This window comes from Mesocricetus auratus, unplaced genomic scaffold (assembly GCF_017639785.1).
Source record: "Mesocricetus auratus isolate SY011 unplaced genomic scaffold, BCM_Maur_2.0 Super-Scaffold_100006, whole genome shotgun sequence".
Lineage (NCBI taxonomy): Eukaryota > Metazoa > Chordata > Mammalia > Rodentia > Cricetidae > Mesocricetus > Mesocricetus auratus.
In genome coordinates, this window is record NW_024429190.1 from 79,404,444 (window position 1) to 79,426,191 (window position 21,748).

Below are 21,748 nucleotides of genomic sequence, written 5' to 3' on the forward strand. Positions count from 1 at the left end.
AGGAAGGGAAGGAGGGAGCTCCATATTGCTGGGAAGGAAGGGAAGGAGGGAGCCCCATATTGCTGGGAAGGAAGGGAAGGAGGGAGCCCCATATTGCTGGGAAGGAAGGGAAGGAGGGAGCCCCATATTGCTGGGAAGGAAGGGAAGGAGGGAGCCCCATATTGCTGGGAAGGAAGGGAAGGAGGGAGCTCCATATTGCTGGGAAGGAAGGGAAGGAGGGAGCCCCATATTGCTGGGAAGGAAGGGAAGGAGGGAGCCCCATATTGCTGGGAAGGAAGGGAAGGAGGGAGCCCCATATTGCTGGGAAGGAAGGGAAGGAGGGAGCCCCATATTGCTGGGAAGGAAGGGAAGGAGGGAGCTCCATATTGCTGGGAAGGAAGGGAAGGAGGGAGCCCCATATTGCTGGGAAGGAAGGGAAGGAGGGAGCCCCATATTGCTGGGAAGGAAGGGAAGGAGGGAGCTCCATATTGCTGGGAAGGAAGGGAAGGAGGGAGCCCCATATTGCTGGGAAGGAAGGGAAGGAGGGAGCCCCATATTGCTGGGAAGGAAGGGAAGGAGGGAGCCCCATATTGCTGGGAAGGAAGGGAAGGAGGGAGCTCCATATTGCTGGGAAGGAAGGGAAGGAGGGAGCCCCATATTGCTGGGAAGGAAGGGAAGAAGGGAGCCCCATATTGCTGAGAAGGAAGGGAAGGAGGGAGCCCCATATTGCTGGGAAGGAAGGGAAGGAGGGAGCTCCATATTGCTGACCTTAGAGAAAAAGCTTCTAGGCGGATGGCAGACTGCACCCTCTATCAGCTAGCAATGTATCCCAACACCTAGGTGTATTTAAAAAGTAATTGTTAATAGGATTCTTTTTTGATTTATTTTTCATCAAGTTTGTTATTGGTTTACAGGAAACCTCTGATTTTTTAGTCTACTGCATATTCTGTTATGCTGCTCGATACATTTATGAGTTGTAAGTGTTCTGGTGGACTCTTTAGGGTCTCTTACAAATAGGGTTACATTAAAGGCAAAAAGATTGAATTCTGTTTTTGTATCTCTTTCTTCTCTCTCCATTATCACTCTATTACTCCCAGCACAATATTGAGCAAGAGTGGAGAAAGAAGACAATCTTGTCTCATTTCTAATTTTAGTGGAATTTTAAAGTTTTTCTTTCACTTATAATAATGTTTGCTGCAGGTTTGTCGTATGTTGCCTTTATTATACTTAGGTATGTTTCTCCTAGTCCAACTTCCCTTATGACTTTCATGCTGTAGGGATAAATCACTTTGTCATAGGTCTTTCCTGCATCTACTAATTGGTATGTTGTGATGGCTCGCTTAATGTCAAGCTTTCACAAGCTTAAAGTCATTTTTAGAGATGGAACCTCAGTTGAGAAAATTCCCTCACCAGAGTCTCCTGTGGAGCATTTTCTTGACTGATGATTGATGCATGAGGGCCCAGTTCACTTCAGGACCACCCCTGGGCAGGTAGTCATGGGTTCTATAGGAAAGCAGGCTGAGCAAGCCATGGGAAGCAAGCCAGTAAACTGCACTCCCCCATGGTCTCTGCATCTGTTCTTGCCTCCAACTTCTTGCCTTGAGTTTCTGAATAATAGACTACAAGTTGTAAGATGAAATAAACCCTTTCCTCCACAAGCTGCTTTTGGTCATGGTGTTTTATCGCAGCAGCAACCCTAACTAAGACATATGCCTTGTACCACTCTTGCATCCCTGGAAAGAAGCCCAGTCATAGTGAATGAGCTTATTGATGAGTAGTTGGAATTCAGCCTGTATATGTTTTATTGAGAAGTTCTGCCACAGTGTTTATATCAGGAGACTAGCCTATAATCATATTTGCTGTTATATCCATATCTGCTTTTGGAATGGGTAATACGAGTTTTATAAAGCTGGTTTGTTAGCAAGCTTTCCTTTCTGTTTAATGGAACAGTTTGAGGAGCACTGGCTGTATTTCTTGTAAAAGTGTGGAAGCATCTGAATTCTGGGCAAGACTGCTTTGAGTTTGTAGATTGATTTTTTTATTACCTGTCTGAGCCAAGGTTCGGGACCTGTCCCTGTGCAGACTCTTGTGTGGGACCACATGCCAGAGTATCACTCATGCAGGCACACATGCAGGGCCAATTTCTACGTGGTATACTCCAATATAAGGCTAAGACCACATTCCCATCTGTGGAATACTGTAGGGTCTTTATTCCCCTTTATCTCCCTTCTATTTCTAGGTAGTCTACAGCACAGACATCAGATCACAGTCACATGCAACTTGCTCTGCGTTCACAAGCTATGCAGGGAAGGGACTTTGCTTCCACAGTCTCCTAGCCATCTAAAGCACAGGTCTTTTGAAAAATGGCCTTTTGTTGTGCCAATCTGAGTGATGAGAACAGAGTATTTTTTTCTGGTATGTATACAGCACACGGGCCAAAGATTACACTGGTTGGATTGCAGATTTGCTCAGTGAAATATCCAGGGCTGGTTCTCACATATTCTCCCATCTTCTTTTCTCCCCTCTTCTCTCTCTTTGGGACAAGGTCTCATACAGCTAAGGCTGACCTCAAACTTATCATGCAGGCACGTAGCAATTTGAACTTCTGATCTTCCTCCACCTCCCAATAGCCTGGATTCCAGGTGTGCATTAGCATGCCCAGTTTCATGCAGTTATGGGGACTGAGCCCAGGGTCTCCTTCATACAAGGCAAGTTCTCTATCAACTGAACTACAGCTCGAGTCCTTGACTGTGCTGCTGCATCTCTGAATTACCATATATGCTCTGGTCTCCAAGCTTCCTCTTTAATGCAGCTGCCATGTGTATGAATTCCTTTTTTATTCTGTCTTCTTTAGCTTACAAAAGTATGGTGCAAACTCCCTGAGATGCTCCCTCTCTCTTAAGTTGCATGCACTAGGCAGTGGAGGCAGAGGACTCCAGCTGTGGCTAAGTCTCTGGGAGGGCCTCTGACTCTTGGCTGCTGAGCAGTACTTTTCAGCTGTCACCACAATGCAGAGTAGTTGCTTTCCAACTCCTACTCTCTGAGGAATACTAGAAGTCTTGGCTTGGAAGTTCTGCCCAGCTTAAGTTCCCCATCCCTACATGTCAGGTGTTGTTTTTGTTCATTTTGTGCCTTCAGAAACATCTTTTTATTGCATGTTGGATATTGTGAATATTGTGTGACCCAGATTCTGGACCTTTCTTTTCTCTGTGGGAGATACTATTTTTGTTTCCAGATTTTGAAAAATGAAACTAATTGAGCAACTTATGATGCCTAGAACATAGTGTTTACTTTTGAACTCTAAAACCTGGTCAAGATCACTTAGAAAAAAATTCACAAAGACATAGTAGAATAGTACTATAGTACAAAAACTGAAAATGAATTAGATAACTTGGAGAAAAGGCTGACGGAATGATACCAGAAAACATAATAAGTAGTTAAGAAGATTCATTTTCACTCTAGAATGATAAAGTCCAGAAATAGAATCATGACAATATTAAACTGACAGAGCAAAGCTAGTTTTGAGAACTGTCATAGTGTCTATTGCTGTGAAGAGACACCATAATCACAGCAACTTTTATAAACGAAAACATTTCATTGGCTGGCTTACACTTTCAGAGGGTTAGTCCCTTATCCTCATGGCAGGACATGGTGACATGCAATAAGACAGTGCTGGAGAAGGAGATGAGAATTCTACATCTTGATATGAAAGTAACAGGATTGAACTGAGACCCTGAGCATGGGTTGGTCATAAACGAGACCTTGATGCCTGCCTCCACAGTAACACACTTCCTCTAACAAACCATACCTCTTAGAGTACCATTCCCTATGAACTTGTGGGGGCCAATTAGATTCAGACTACTACATTGCACTCCCTGGCCCCCATAAGCTTGTAACAATATCATAAAGCAAAAAATGCAATTTGTCCAACTTTAAAAGTCCCCATAGTCTATCACTGTATCAACAATGTTTTCAAAGTCCAAAGTTCAGAGTCTCTTCCAAGATTCATGCACTCCGTTATAATCCCCAATAAAATCAAAATAAAAAAGCCAGATCATATACTTCTAACATATGATGGCAAGGTTATACATCACTGTTCTAAAACATAGGGAAGAGAGCACTGTGAGGAAATACTGGACCAAAGCAAAACTGAAAAACATCTGGGCAAACTCCAAGCTCTTCATCTCCATGTCTGATATCAACACTCTTCAGATATCAAACTCCTTTCAGTTTTGTTGACAACAACACACTTCTCTCTCTTGAGGTCACCACTACCTTTATTCCATTTCTTAATCTGTTTATCTCCTTGAACACAGAATTAGTTCCATTCTACTTCCTGGTGATCCTTTCTCCTCAAAATTGTACATTTTGTACTTTTCTTTGTTCATCTGGCTCCTTTTTATTATAAGTCTTCATTAGCATTAACACTAATAACCATAGGACAGAGTCTATAATAGGCACTTTTGGGATTTCTTCTGCCAAAAGAATATTTTCAAAGCTCTTCACTTTAGCCTCAGGTAGACTTTTGGACAAGGGCAAAAAGCAGCCATATTCATCACCAAAGCATCACAAGAACGATCTCTAGGCCACATAGTAAAATTCTTCTCCTCCGTAACCTCTTGAACCAGTCCTCCCACAGTTCACCAAATCACATTCAACACCAATGTCTTCCATGCTCCTTCTAGTATGGCAACACTTAAAGCATTGAACTGCTTTTCTAATCCATACTCCCAAAGTCCACATCCCTTCAAACAAAAGCATGGTCATGCCTATCACAGCAATACACCTTGGTACCATCTTACATCTTAGTTAGGGTTTCTATTGCTGTGAAGAGAGACCATGACCATGGCACTCTTACAAAGGAAAACATTTAATTGGCTGACTTACAGTTTGAGAGGTTTAGCCAATTATCATGGCAGGACATGGTGGTATGCAGGTAGACAAGGCTTGGAGAAGGAGATGAGGATTGTACATCTTGATCCGAATTCAATAAGAAGTGAACTCTGAACTTTTTTAAAGAGTCAAATCTTGTTTATACAGGTAAATAAATTATTTGCAATTATTTCCAGTTTGAACAGCCATGTCTGGTATTTATTTTCAACAGGAGTGTGTTTTAGCCTGTGCTATTAGCAATTGTGCAGTATTATCTAGAGAAAGATCACATGACATTCATTTTTAGATTCACATGCATTTAATAATTTAATAAATATTGGTTAATTAAAATAAACTTAAGTTCAGGCATTCATTTACAATAGCATAAGCCAATGGGTTCATGTCTAGAAAAAGCAGCAAAATAACAGTATGGTTTTGTAACCTAATATCAAGTGAATATTTACTATGAATTTGGTGTTGCTCTAAGACAAAACTCCTTCAGTTCAAATGACTCTACTTAGCCAGTTCCACAACTGACTCTGTTTAACTGACAAGAAAACTGAAGTGCTGAGAAACTGACAGACTTGGCCTAAGGGTCTTCAGCCAAAAGGCAACAGAACCAGCATCTAAATGCCTGTAATAAAGTCCCAAGGTCCACACTTCATTCCCAAAAGCATCTCTGCATACCTGCTATAGAAACAGGCTGGCCTTAAAACTGAGTTGACTTTTCTTAAACGACTTTTGGGCCAGTGGTGCTTACTTAAGTATTCGAGGTCAGCAGAGGATAGCTCTCCCTTCCTCAAATAAATTCAGTACCTGTTAGCCTGACAGGAAGTAGAAAGAGAAATGGATATTTAAAAATTCACATTCATGTATGTGAGATAAAACAGTTATAAATCCTTAAATAAATGTCATAAATATTATAGTGGATACTAGGTTATGAAGATTTTAAGAGACTAGTTGATGTATGTATCCTAGATAACCTTATATATAAGCAAGCCTGCCTGTTTTATACCTGATTCATGAATTTCACAAACATTGGCTCAATGGCAAGCATGATGTTAGAGGAAAAGGTAAGAGTATTCTTGAGAAGTTTTAGGTGCAATATACTAGAGCTCTAGCTTGTTTTATGAACTATAACAAATGCCAACAGAGTTAAGTTAAAGAAGGTACAAGTTCCAAGTGTAGACAGGGTTTCTTTTCTTTTCATTTTTTAAATTTAAATTAGAAACAATCTTATTTTATATATCAATCCCAGTTCCTGCTCCCTCCCATTCTCCCAGGCTCCCCACTAACTCCCTATCCCATCCCTGTTCTGCTCTATAGATAGGGTGAGGCCTTCTGTGGGAGATCATCAAAGTCTGTCACATCATTTGGGGCAGGACCTAGGCCCTTCCCCGTGCATCTAGGCTGAAAGAGTATCCGTCTATGTGGAATGGGTTCCCAATGTCTATTCGTACATACAAGGTATAAATGCTGTTCCATTACCAGGGGCCTCATAGACTGCTCAGGCCTCCTAACTGACACCCACATTCAGGGAACCTGGTTCCATCCTATGCTGGCTTCCAAGCTGTCAGTCTAGGGTCCATTAGCTCCCTCTTGTTCAGGTCAGTTGTTTCTGTGGGTTTCTCCAGCATGTTCTTGACCCCTTTGGTCATCACTCCTACTTCTCTACAATTGGATTCCAAGAATTTGGCTCAGTACTTAGTTGTGGGTCTCTGCTTCTGTTTCCATCAGCTACTGGATGAAGGCTCTATGATGGCATATACAGTAGCCATCAATCTCATAGGGGAAGGGCATTTAAGATAGCCTCTACCCTATTGCTTAGATTCTTAGCTGGGGTCATCCTAATATATCTCCAGACATTTCCATACTGCCAGATTTCTTTTTAAACCTATAATGGCTCCCTCCATTAAGGTATCTCTTTTCTTACTCTCCTCTATTCTTCCCCTGACTCAATCTTCCTGGTCCCTCATGTCTTCCTCCCCCCTCCTCTTCTTCCCTTCTCTTTCTCCTAACTCCCTCTTCCCTCCCTATGCCCTGTGCTCCCAATTTTCTCAGGAGATCTTGTCTCTTTCCCCTTCTCCAGAAGACCATGTATGTCTCTCTTAGGATCCTCTTTGTTTCCTACCTTCTCTAAATATATGGATTATAGTCTGGTAATCCTTTGCTGGTAGATGGGGTTTCTGTCCTACCTGGTCCCATAGCCGTTTAGCCCCAAATAAACACAGAGTCTTATATTCATTATAAACTGATTGGCCCATGGTTCAGGCTTCTTACTGGCTAACTCTCTCTTAATTATTAACCCATAACTATTAATCTATGTATTTCTCCATGTCCTTATCTTACCAGAGAATACCCGGTGCATGCTATCTTCCTGGTAGCTACATGGTGTCTCTCTGGTGGCTCCTCTCTGTGTCCTCTCCCCAGAATTCTCCTCATCTGGTAGCCCAATCTATACTTCCTGCCTGGCTACTGGCCAATCAGTGTTTTATTCATCAACCAATAAGAGAAACCTATATTAACAGCATACAGACAGAACATCCCCCATCACCTAAGGAATGATTTTATCCATTTAAATTAGAAACACAAGATGCCTGAATTGAGAAGATTGCTAAAAGATTTGGCATAGTAATTTATCGCATTGTTCTGCTCTATCTCTAGCGATTCATTCTGAGCAACAGCTCATAATTCGCTTCCCATTCAAATAGAATTAAATTTATTATACACTATAGCACATTTTGGTAGCAAGACATTGATTTGTATCTTACACTATCACCATCTAACGAAAGTTGTAGTATCGAAGAAGTGAAATGAATTCCAATGAGTTCTGACTAAGTGGGTACTTCCAGTGCTTAAGGTGATGGTTATTAATTTTTAAAATTGTTCTTGCCATTGAAAACTCAAGTTAGAAACATAAATTGTAGTAACTTAAAGGTTAAAGTGAATCTTCATAATTAAGAATACTATGGAAAATAAATTTGGAAGGTTAACATTTAAAGGTAATTGAAACAGAAAGTGGCCTATATGTAAATATTCAAATTGGTTTGGCTATAAGAATTCAATTTTATTGCCAGTTGGTACCGAAAGGATTTAGCTACAGAACATAGGAAAAGTGAACAATTCACCAATTCTGCTCTGAACCAGGACTCCTAGAAGTCCCCGGCAGACAGCTGAGTGAAGCAGAAGTGTCTAAGGGCACGTGTGTACCTTATCAACTAAGAGTCTCAGATCAGGAAATCTGAGGTATCTCCAGAGGTCAGAGGTCAGGAATTTTGAATGAGATATTTCAACTTTTAAATATTAACTGAGGCGCTTTTTTAGAATGTTTTCTTGAGGCTTACCATCAAGATAGATACACATGATAATAATTAGAAAAAAAAGTGAACTTGGCCCCTCCCTGCCAAAAGCAGAAAACCAGAGCAGATATCACAATGATGGAGGGCAGCGGGGCTTCAGGATGGTGTCCTGGGTGAATGTCATATGCTTAGCATCTCTACCACGTGGGAAAGAAACTGTGCTTCAAACACCACTCAACTTTAGTTCAATAGACACTCAGTGGGAAGAGAGTGTATCAACCTTCTGCTTCATCATTGTAAGTTGGGAGGAGAATGAGGGAAGTGAGAGCAAGTTCTTGCATTTGTTTGAATACTCCTAGATACTTGTGAAATCACCAAGAGCATTACAAAGCTTATATAACTTGTCTACAAAATCCTTATTATTTTTTCAGGAGGTACATTAAAACTGGCCAATTTGTTCAGAAAGTATTTGAGTACTAAAAGCTCAACAGGACATGCTAACAGGCTGAGGGAGAAGACAGGCAAGTAAACAGGAGTGAAGGGCAGAGCACAGAAGCTATGGGGTTGGGAAATTCAATGACAATGATGAGCAGTTTCCACAGAGGAACAATCCTATGGGCTAAAGTGTACCAATCTCACTTTAGCATTTAAAGTGCAAATCACAGTTCCAATCTTTACCCAGGGCTTACTGTACTACCAGGCAGTCTTCTGAAAGCGTCATCATTAAAACATGTAAATCCCAACAACTTTGTAGTATATATACTTTATGTACTTCTCATTACCCACATTTTATAGATGAAGAAAACAAACACAAGAATTTTCAGACTAGGAATGTTATTATTATTAGTTTTACTAATTTTTGAGAATTTCATACTTGGCACTGCATCTGAATCACATCTCCATTTCCAAACTATTGCATCCCCCTCACAAATTATTTAATTCCCATATATACTATTAACATTATGCTTATGTATAAATATTTAAATACATACCCTATTGAGTCCATTTAGCTTTGCTCATATGTACACACACTCAAGAATAACCTATCTTTAAGCTGTACAAAGTATTTGCATTACATGTATGTTTAAATTATATATAAACACATGCACATACCCTCACATACACACACACATTTAAAAACACAGCAAGCATCTCAATCCTAGTTCTCTTTTTTACTCTTACAGAGGGTACCACATATGTGGATGGACTCTGTGTACATGTGTCTCAGATCATTTAGATACATAAATCTCAAGTTGCTTCACATCCATTCTTCTATGACTACGGCCCAGTCTATATGAATTCTAGCCCAAGTTATAGCAAATGGTCACATCATTTTCACTTTCTAGCCAATCAAATGGTTGTAGACCTCACTACCAAAACAATTTCCTCAAACTACAGAACTGTTTTCCTTTTTTTGTGAGTGTCTATGATTGGGATAAAACTCAGAGTCCAATGATGCATTCTCGGTAAGCTCTGTATCACGTACCCGCGTTCCAGCCATGCCCAGCTTTAATAAGTTCCTGTTGTCCATAACAGCATTTCATGCAGGTGCATGTGTGTGTGTAGAGGCCTGCAGTTGACACTGGTGGCCTTTTTGATTGCTCCTTACTTACCACTTGCTGAACCAGGAGCTCTGTAATTCTGACAAGTCAGCTGCCCCAGGACCCCCGCCCTCTCTTTCTGCCTCCCAAGTGTTGGGATTCCAAGTGGTTGCTGCACATGCTTAGCTCTAACCTGGGTTCTGGGGTTCAAACTCCAACCCTCATGCTTAGTAGTGACCCCTTTATCCACTGAGTCACCTCCCAGCCCTATTCATGTTTTATTTTGGAAGATTGTACTAACTTTTGTGTTTATACAACTTATATGAAGCTCTCTAAATAAATTGAACTTTTAAAAAGTGGGTCAATTTAAAGTATCAGGCATATTCTAGAACAGGTGGTACATAATATGACTGAAGCTTGAGAAAAACTAGACAGCCAAGCTGACCCTTCTGAAGTCACCAGGAGGTCAAGTCCGCTGCTGTGCCAGGCTGCTGTGCTGTGCTGTTTTAAGGCTGGCAATGGTGATGACTAGCCTTTGTTCCTGAGAGATGTACCACTTGCGGCCTCCAAGCTTCTGCCCATGTAGTCCCTTTGCATGGGGCGATGGGTCACTTATATTTCCCCGTTTACAGGCTTCCCAAATCCACCCACTGCTATCCCCTGCATGAAGCCTGCAGCTGGCCAACAAATACATTCTTTCCCTTTTACAGAGTTGGTGGTATCTCTCTCTAGTGTGATTCCTTCACAGCTTTGGTGACATTGTATTTAAATAATACTCTTTTATCTAGTAGATATCAAGGGGCATGGAGGAAAGGCAAGCTTTTTAATCACTTTTAATAGAATCATGGTACCTAACAAAAGGCCTTCTACACAGAGAAGGCCCAAAATGAGTGTCTTGGGATTTAAACTTAATCCTATTTTAGGCATGTAATACTTACAATTTTACGCTTGATCATGAAGAGTGGGATTTTTGCATGAAGAGGGGTTGAGGACAGTTCCTTATGGACTGTTGATAAATACAATCTTCTCTTGATGTTTCCTAAATCAGTAATTCTGAAAAAAAAGGACAGGAAAGAAGAAAGATTTCCATGAATTTAAAATACATTTCTTTGGATAATCATCAAAATGATATAATTTATCAAATAAGCCCTTCCAACACAGAGTTTGAACACAGAATTGAAGAGTTGTCATTTTCTTTCAAGCAGTAATAAAATTTCTTTCTTAAATTCAAAGTGCTCACAGGCCTGAATGTATAAATTCACTTAATATGCTAATTTATTTCATCACTCTCCACTAGATTTCCACAGTCCTCCAGCCTATGAAAAAATTCAATTTGTATGAACTGAAAAACTTCTAGCCTTTAGTAACCATGCTTGTTCCAGCCCTTTAAGCTTGTGTTACCTTGGGACATCCTGTCACCTACTAAATAGGAAAACATTATGGGTTTCTCTCCCTAAAAGTGCACCTGTCATTTTCCATAGGCTCTGAGTCTTTGTAGAGACAGACCGAAGCACTAACTGTCAGTTTCACTTCCTAAGCACATATCTTCCAACTTGAATTTTAATGCATGAGTTTATTGCTCACTATTCAGGTCACCCCACAGTGATGCCAAGGACACCAAATCTGAACATCTTTAATAGATTTAGACCACAGCCATGATCACAAAGATTAGGTTTGCTTCAAACTGAGCGAGGCTCATTTTTATGTTCTGTTTCCTTTATGTCTCAAAGGTAACACACCAGACTAAATCCACACACTGTCTAGGGCTGCTGTGCTGCCAGGTTCTGCTTTCTTAAAACCCTTGTTTTTATCTGAAAATAAATGGCTTCCCCCATGGTAGCAACTTCTCTATAAATGTATTACATGTCCACTCTGCAATAATAATCAATTCCTCAAGAAGACATTTCATTTAAATAACTATCATTAATATTTATGATGTAATTATTTTTTAAAAAATCAACACAGCACTTTTTTGCGAGGCATGGTGGAGCACACCTTTAACCCCAGCACTTGGGAGATAGAGGCAGATGGATAGATGTGATTTTGATGCTAACCTAAGCTACATAGAGTCCAACTTGGGCACAGCTACATAATGAACCCCTGTCTCAAACAAAACAAAGCAACAAGAAACAAATAAGCAAAAGTCCAACATAGTCAATTCTAGAGTTCTTCTATACTTCTCATTCCCCACTTTTCTAATCTCATTGTTTCCTATGAAATACCTGTATTTCATTATTACCTACAATATAACTATAATCTCATTACTACCTATAAAATACCTATAATCTCATTACTACCTGTAAAATAGTCTCTATATCTTGTAGGAAAATAGCTAGCATTAAAAATAACATGAGATGATTTCAGAGTGCACTTCAGACCGAAAAATAAAGACATTCTGCTTGCGCTAAATGATAGCATCATTTAACGTAAATAAAAATGATAGAAGTTTCCAAGCCACTATCAATACAGTTAAAATTCAATTGCATTAACATTAGTGTGGTCTTTCACATCAATGTTAAATGTGGTCTCTGTTCACTTCAGCTGTACATAACTAACCTGAAGGGCCAAAATAAATATAATAAACCTCCCATCTCATCCTTTTAAATGTTGTTTTTGTGACTGTTACAACTTGTATTAACATAGCAACATGTGTGTTTTAAAAACAAAGCACCACTCGGTGGGTAGGCATAAACACCTTTCTCATGGTATACAGACGTTTAAAATGAACCTCAGTGTCTACTAGAGGATTGCCAAGTATACTGAGGCATATGGGTGTGAGTAAGAATGTTTCTAGACATGCTCAACTGAGAGGGAAGGGCTTGCTCTGAATGTGGGCTGGAGCCAGGCTGAGACAAACAGACAAAGGTAGAGTCTAGCAGAAAATACAGCAGTATCTACTCCCTGGCCCATGGTGAGGGAGACTCGGCTGCTCTGTCACACGCTCGATGGCCAGTATAGAAGGACCTGAGTCACAAATTAAAGAGCCTCCCTCAGTTGTCCATGGGAGCCATTCGTCAGCAACAGGAAGACAAAAGACACAAGGATTGAGGATGTTGAGTAGATCAAATGTTATCCGGGATACTACGAAATGCCACCTCTGGTAAACTGTGCTTGGGAAAGAGATGAAGAGTACAAAGACTGCAAAGGAGAAGAAGCAAAAAGAGTGGCTGTGTTAAACAAAAATTCTCCAGTGACAGTTTGTAAAGGCCTGCCTTGCTTGCAGTGAAGAAACAATGAAACTGTCTAAATCATTAAGGACTGGGGTCCAAACAGCAATGTTCTAGCCCCATCACTGCACTGGCACATGAGGTGACATGAGTGTTAATGTATTTACCGACACACTCAATGAAAGTGAGCCAGGTGATGTTCTAGGAATACATGAGTGATGCAGAGGTGACAAGGACAAAGTTCCCAGATGAACCTTCTTTACTAGTGAAAAAGTATAAAGAGACAAAAAGAAGTGAAAGGTATAAAAATGTAATGAAGAAAACAAGCAAGATTCTAAATAGGATATCAAGAATTTGCCTACTTCAGACAGTAGCAATAGCTTGGTATGGACTGGAGAGGAAGGCAGGCGCAGGAGGCAGAAGGCTTAGGCAAAGACACAAGGCCATTATGCCGAGGTAAGGCATTTATGAGCTTATTGGTGAAAGCAGAGGTATTATAGAGCTTACACTCTACCCTTCATTATGGATAGCTATCAAAATATAACTATTTTGGTATCTTGCCTATTTTGTATTGCCATTATTTTTATGTATTTGTATGAGTGTCTTTGTGGGTTGTTTGCACATGAGTGTAGTGTCCACAGAGGCCAGAAGAGGGTACCTCTGGGGCTGAAGTCAGAGACCACTGAAGCTTCCTCTGCAAGAGCAGCTAGCACTCTTAACCACTGAGCCAGTCCTCCGGCCTGTCTTTTTTCCTTATTAGGGTAAAATTTATGTAATTGAAATACAAATTTTAGTGTATTCTGGTAACTATAAATTAATATAATTGCCACTCCAATGAAATTATAACCATTTCCATAGAAAGTTATCTCATGGTCCCTGTTAGACAATTCTCAGTCTGTGGGTGATTATACTTCCCATTTCTATCATCTTAGATATATTTCCATGTTCTGTTCACCTATTACAGGATGAAATGTGCAGAATAAAGTCTTGTGTTTGAATATTTCAGTTAGTATGAAGATTTCAAGATTCATTCACATTGTCCAGATATCATAGGTCTTTTAAATTGCTAAGTCCTCATGGGAACCAGATACTTTTATCAATTATCCTACAGATGAGTATTTGTACTGGTTCCAGTTCTTATTTTTAATAAATCAAACTTGTGTGGACACAACTATGATGCCTTCCAGTGGATACACCTGTGGTGCCTTCTGGTGGACATGTACTTTCATTCTTAGTAAATAACTAGCAATGAGATTGTTCAGTCCCTGAGCACCTGACAGAGACATGTCTTCAAAGCTACTTCAGTGTTTCTACATTTTCACATGTTTTTGAGGTCATTAGAACTTAAAATTCCAACCAACCTCAATGGGCAGGAAATAGTTATTATGATTTCATTTGCATTCCCCTGTGACTGATATTGAACATTTTTACATTTGCATGTGTGCTGGCACGTAAGTGTGCATGTATGTTCTTGAGTGTGCAAGTGCACACATGCATATGCATGTTGAGGCCAGAGGTCAACACTGGGTGTTGTTCCTCAACTGTCTACCTTGGTTTAAGATATGGGATCTCTCACTGGGATGCAGGACTCACTAATTACAACATGCTGGCTGATTAGCAAGTCTCAAAGACCACTTGTGTCTGTTTCACCAAAACTGGGATTACAAGTGCACATCAACACACCTGGCTTTTCTTGTGGGTGCTGGGAATTCAGGTCCTTATGTTTACATGGCAAGCACTTGCCACTAAACCCTCTCCCTAGCCCCACTCTGCTTTTATATAATTATTAAAGTTCTCGATTATATGCACAATGGTTTGTACATATGTGGTGCTGGAAAGTTTATAAATATGTGCTGGGGATTAGCCCAGAATCTTGTGCGTTATTCTACAAACCATCCCAAATTAGTTTCTATGTGTTGTATGCAATGAGGCAGAGTAATTTTCTTTCTTTTTGTTTTCAGTTGTGCCACTATCATTTCTTCAACTCTCTTTCCTTGTGGAAATTCCATGGTCCTTCATCAAAAATCAATTGACCATATTACTCTACTTTATTTTCTATGACTATAGTAAAAAACTTGAAGCTGGGTAACTTTATTTTAAAACAAGATTTATGTAACTTTATTTGAAATGAGGTTTATTAGCTTAAATAACTATGTGGGATCAAAGGCAAGGTATCTGTATCTCAGCTCTTCTAAGGGACCCAAGGTGGATGACATCATAATATCAGGAGTGGATATAGGAGGAAAATCACATTTTGAGAGAGGAAACCAGAGAACAGTTTAGGAATTGGACTCGCTCTCTGAACAACTGACACTTGCAAAACCTCAAGGTCCTGAGAAATTTACTAATTCATTTGAAGGCAACACCCAAAACGATGTAAGCTCTTCCCACAAGACCACATTATCTCCCAAAACACTAGTGGGGTGGTAGGGTGGTCATGGTATAAATACAGGAAAGCATGGAGAAAATGCTACATTCAAACGACACTACACAAGCATATGTGTGCATCTATTTTGAACTATTCCTTGATCAACAAATTTTTCAGGGTTTATTTGTTCTTTTTCTTATATCAGTAACATGATTTTGATTACTACAGATTAATAGTAAGTCTGGTTTTGTTTAACACTTATTTAGTCTTTGCTTTTCTATACAGTTGAAGATGTATTTATATTTAAAAGTAATTTTTGGATATATTAAATTGAATCTAAAGGTCACTTTGGAAAAATAATATTGAGTTTCCCAATCTAGTCACAAGAAATACTTCTGCATCACTTAGAACTTGTCTAATTTTTCTCATACTGTTTTTTGCTTGAATTTTATAAATTGTATACATCTTTTAAAAAATATTTCTAGGTATGTGGAACTTTACTTCTTGCACAATTGGAAGTGACATTTGTAATCTGATTTGTGGCTATTTGCTGCTGGTATAGAGGGATCAATTGATTTTGGTATGCAGGCCTTGTTACTAAACATTGCTTCATTCATTCAGTCACTGTTGTTTATCCTTGAGGATTTGCTATATAATCATGCCATCAGTGTATAAAGATTCCTTATACTTCTATTTCATTTTGTTCCACTATTACATGGGTGTGAGAATCTTTAGCAGTTATAGCTGTAAACAGGAAAGAATGGGGCTGGAAGTGAAACATCTAAAATCCCTATCATGTGCCACACCTGCCTCCCATTTCCACAAAGCTGCTCATTTGCTGCCCCAATAGTTCTACGAAACAAGATTCAGGGTCCACTGCCGACCACTGTATTGAGAGCCTCAGACAGCTGATCAGGGTCTCACAGCTAGCATGTGTCACTGCCAGGAATTTTAAAGCCCAAAGAGGTAAGTGAAGAGGAAAAGGTGAAACTATTTATATGACAATTCCAAACCTTTTTTGTCAGAAAGAAAGGAAAGAAAGCAACCTGTGTGAGCAGCAGGTGCTGAAGGGCTGGCAATTCCTGGTAGGCCAGCTCCAGCTACGGAGGGGTGAGAGATGGCTCTAGTGGTGGTTATTTACCATCACTGTGTGAGTGCTTCCCAAATAAATACCTGTTAATACTTTATCTGGGTATTCGTAGACTTCCTTTAAGCCACCCTCACTAACACTGTTCAATCAGGGCCTCTGGATACAGGTAAGGAAGCATTATCAATGCCAACGTTGTTCCACTGTAGCCTCTGAAGACACATTCATCATGCCCATAGAATGCACTATTTGAAGGAAAAGAAGAAATAACACAGAGCCACGTACTTCCAGTCTCCAAAGTTGAAGGGACAGCTCTGGGGATCTTAGCATCCAACTGTATCCAGCCTGAGCAAACTTGCACCAAACTGTCCACCACTCCTGCAGCTGCTTAGCAGAGGAGTGTACAGACAATATAACATGGTAGGGACACTGCATAGTAAATACATTCATGCTATTTTCATAGTTTGCATCTGTAATTTTCTGAGAAAGCTCCTTCTTTCTGTTTTGCCAACTGAAATTACGATCATCCATTAGAATTTGTTCTGAAACGCCATGTCCTTTTTGATGCCATCCAAGATTTCCAGATTAAAAACAATCCCAGTTCTCTTTGACATACTACAGTTTCTCTTTTTACTTCTATTATTATTTTTTATTGCCCCCTCGACCTACATCAGTGACTGTTCTCCATTTTATAGGCCATAAAAGGATGGAAATATTGTATTTATGTAAGTGAGTAACATGCAGCTCCATGTGTTTGAATTTTACCAATTGACACTCCTGTTTTAATTGCATTTAAAGGGGTTATTGAATCTAGCATTATTATAGAGTTTAGAGAAAGCACTCACTTTAACTTCCATAGAGATATCTGTTCTGAAGGGCTCAGTCATTTGTCAAGTCCCCAGTATTGAAGCAAAGCATAGGAGGGTAGCTTTCTTTATTTGGGGGGGGGGACTCTGTCATTGGCACTGATTTGAGTTGGTTACAGTTTTCAAAAAGTGCAAGTTAGTTTTTAGTTATGAGTTTAGATTACCTGCTACCAACTAACTGTAGCGGAAATATGTCATACTGGGGGATGGGAAGATGGCTTAGTCACTAAGATGCTTGCTGGGCAAACATAAGGGCATGAATTTGGATCCACAGCAGGTAGTTGTATGTCTATAATCTAGCACATGGGGCACGGCAGAGATCAGCAGATCCCTGGAGCTTGCTGGCCAGCCAGTATGGACAATTGGTTAATCACTGGATTTGGAGGGATCCTATCTCAAAAAAGAAGGTGAAAATGACTGAGGAAGACACCCACCGTCAATCTCTGGGCTCTACATACAAGCACTCATTTGCACATACACAATATACACACAGAAATATGGCATACTTGTTTAATCATTTTGAAGGAAGATGTTCTGGGTTCAATTACTGGCTTTCCCATGTATTATTTGGACAACAGTAGAAAGTCATTTAATCACCATGCTTTAATTTCTTCAATTGTAAAATGCAGACAATGGTCAGAATCTAACTGCATTAGAGAATATGTGAAGAATGACTGGAATGACCACACACAAAAGAAACTTACCAACAACTAACCTTCACTGAGTTGCTTATCTGTGGGTTACTACTTTAAGTGATCATTCAGTCTACAAAGTCCTCTATCAGTGATCCATCCTCTGTGATAAAAAGTGGGAACGCTTTGGATTTTAAGCCATGGTATCCTTTATCATACTGTGATGAATTTATGGTTCAAAAAAATAGTGTGGATGTCACTATAGGCTGCCTCCTGTATGTCCCTGAGTGTTACACCTGGTTATGATGGTTCGTAAAAAGATGGTTCAGAGGTTTTAATTAAGATCATTTCATTTACTTGATGAGTTTCCTCTTTTAAAGGCCCAGTTACTGAGCACTTCATCAGTGCCAAACACAGAGGAAATAAGGAGACTAGCACTGAACAACACACGTGTTCTACCAGGGAAAATAGTAAGAAATCAAAGAAATCATATAGTGTGGCATCACCGCACAAGTGCTTTGAGAAAATAAAGAAGGCAACAGAATGGCATGAGTGGAAAGCATTGGCTTGGAGCAGTTCGTTAGGTCAGGCGTCTCCCAGAAGACGGGATACACTGGTCAGCGTGTAATGAAGAGCAGGCTGGAATCACACACACACACACACACACACCTAAGGGAAAGAATATTCCAGATAGAATTGTATGAAAACACAAAATAGTTGTTTCTCTGCCACAGTAGATCTTTCCATGCACCCAATAGAAGTATTAAAAGAGGCAACTCTTTGGGCTATGAGGCCCAACAGGAGACACATAGCAGGCACCAGCATGAGCAACATTCACATAAGTTAGGGTTCATGTCACACAAAGCAGATCACTTAGATCTAGCCACTGTGGCTCTGACACTGGGGAGAATCTCCAAAACATCATGGGCCCAGCTATGGACTAAATATGACAGGAGCATATCCACTGTCTGCAAAAATCAATATGCAAAACTTCCCCCAACTCATAATCAAGATCCGTTGGTTTTGGAGGAAAACAAAATCATGTGCTAAGCTTAAATGGTTCTGAAAGCAAGCTGAGTTGTTACTTTAAAAAAAATTTAAAATTAGTCATTCATAAGAGAAAGAATATAAATGCCTGTGTGTGACTACTTCAAAGCTTCATTATGCGAATGTGCTTTTTTGGGGGGCAATTTAGTTGCTGTAAGGAAGACTGCTTGGAAAGCAGCTCTTCACTGGCAATGCAGGCTTGATTTTTAACCTCCTATGATCTAACCAAAAAGAGAAAGAAGAAAGGGTGGCATTATTCCTCTTGTACCTAAAGATGCATTAGAAATATATGTAAGTTAAAACACTACTATACCCTCAAGCAAACACTCAATGTTAGCGATAGCAGTAAGATAAAAAAATGGGAAGTTGACAGAAAAATCAACCTAATGTATAATAATATTCCAGTGATCAGCAGGTACAGAGCTCTCCCAGCCTTGGTCATTAACGACATTCATTCCAAACATAACATCTAGATTTACAAACCACTTGAAAAGAGAATTACTTTTCAATTCAATCTTCAGTTCATTTTTATACCATCATGTTTGATTGGCAGTTTTTTTCACACTAGCAAGCTCAGTAAGAATTTGAGTAATGGTAGCACCTTCCTTCCAGGAGGGCAGATCATGCCCATCTACTCAGTTATCTCTGTATTTTTCTTCTCTAGGTACAATCAAGTACAGCCATGGGGAATGCTAACTTGAGGGTAGAATGAACTTGCAGAACTGATGTCAGGCTTCTGAAGAATGAATTCATTTATCAGAATCATTTGTTCTTGAAGCCAAAATGGTTTTTACACTTTGATTTTTCCTTATTATGATCTACAAATTACCAACTTTGAATACACATTTTAGGCCTAAGTATAAGGAAATAGTAAGATTGCAAAATAACATCTTCCAATACATGGCATCATGTTTAGGTCTGTAGTAATACAGCAATGGATTGAAGTTTAAAGGCCAGTACAAAATGATCCCATCTTTATCCAATCATTCCAATTCTATGCAGTTACCACTAGGGCTTTTATTTTGTTAGGTTTCTCTGGATACCCTCTACTGAATTTTAAACTCACTGAACACTCTGTCCTTCATAGAAAAGAGAAACAATTCTGCTTTGTAAGCTTTATTGGAACATAATGTAGCCCTTGATTCTTCTTGTCTTTGTTTCCATCATCAGGGGAAGCTAAAGCAAGAATTTAAGGCCAGAGCTGGAAGCACAAACAGTGAGGAAATGCTCCTTACTGGTTTTCTCCCCAGCTTCTGTTCAGCTACCTTTCTTATACAGCACAGGTCCACATGGACTGGACCCTCCTATATCAGTGCAATAAAGAAATGCCCCACAGACATGCCTATAGGGAAATCAGTGGAGGCAATTCCTCAAGTGAGGTTACTTCTTCACAAGTATGTCAAGTTGACATGCAAGATTAGCCACAGGGGAAAGTATTTGTTTTTCCACTATCAAGTTTGATATAAAGTCCTAGATCTCATCTTATCCTAGTTTGTGGAGTCTTTATCGTGAATATATGCTGGGCTTCATCAAATTTCATCCATCTGTTTTGAGGTGGTCATAGTTTTTGCTCTTTCTACCAGAAGGGTTTACCTAACTTCAATATCAGGAGGAAAATAAGCATGGCCTCAGAGACCAGTGGGACCCGAAACCATGTTTGTGAGGAGTTTCTAGATTAGGTCAACTGAAGTGGGAAGACCCAGAACTGTTCCACCAGCTGAGAGCCCACACTGAATAAAAAGGGGAATGGGAACCGAGTAGCAGGCTTTAGCCTTCTCTGCTTCCCAGAAAGTGTGACCAGCTGCCTCCTTGTGCTCCTCTGCTGTGAGAGACTATGCTCAAGCTGTGAGCCCAAAGAAGATCTTCTTTCCTTGGGTTGTTTGACAGGTTTGTGATTGTATCAAGAACAATAAGCAATACAGTAGTCCTTCAGGCTTAAGTGAAAGGCCAGTACACAGTAATTCATATCCAGATGAGAAGAAAACTAGTTAAGACATGCGAAAAAATAGACAAACACAAAAGGAAGTGCAAACATATTTGCTGTTAACTTGCTCCCCACATAGTCTTACTTAAAAACATAAGCAGTTGGGTGTGGTGGTTACATGACTATGTAACTCCAGCACTTACAGGGCTGAGGCAGGAAGATAATGAGTTTAAGGATAACCTTAGCTCTACAGTAACTTTCAGGGCAGCCTGGATCACACAATGGACCCTGATACAAAACTGAAAACTAACAAAAAAACATTTTTTTATTAAAGGAAAAAATGAAGAGCATAAAATGTTAATTATAAACCTGTGTTTAGGATTATAACACATAAGGATGTAATTTATACAACAATAATAGAACAAAAGAGAGGGGAGTAAACAGAATAGACTTTTATATACCATTGATTCATATACTACACAGGATTGTTATAAATCAAGATTTTAAAATATAGTATCCAGGACATTCAGAAGAAACTGACCATGCCTATATCCTTTGTTTTGGGGTTTTAGTTTCAGAAACAGATGTTGCTAATATTTTCACCCATCCTGTTTGTGGCAACTTATTAGCACAGTACTAGGAAACTAAGACCATAGTAGGTTTCATGTATTCTGTATTAAAGCAAATGTCCTAGAAACTGTTTTCTAATACACCCTAGTGAATGCCATTCTGTGCCTTACAAGTGAACATAAACACACTACAGAATGTGAAAGGTGTGATAAAACTAGGTCATTATTTCTTATTTGCCAGTTTTAGTTTATTGGCTTTTCTTCTTTCTACAAAAACATTTGTTTCCAAAAAATATTCACCTTCCTTAGAGAAGGTAGAGTTGGGTGTAATTTGATCACTTAAAAAATAACCATCTCAGCTGGGTATTGGTGGTGCACAACTTTAATCCCAGCTCTC

At 39.6% G+C, this 21,748-nt stretch overlaps 1 protein-coding gene across 3 annotated transcripts in view; it reads right to left on the minus strand.

Annotated features, from left to right (window-relative positions):
* Cfap20dc (CFAP20 domain containing) overlaps positions 1 to 21,748 on the minus strand; it is a 244,874-nt gene that overhangs the window by 151,872 nt on the left and 71,254 nt on the right. For all 3 annotated transcript variants that reach the window (XM_040747560.1, XM_040747561.1, XM_021230835.2), the window contains exon 5: positions 10,630 to 10,744. In XM_040747560.1, coding sequence (XP_040603494.1) covers positions 10,630 to 10,744 — 115 coding nt within the window. The remainder of the gene's footprint in view (positions 1 to 10,629; positions 10,745 to 21,748) is intronic.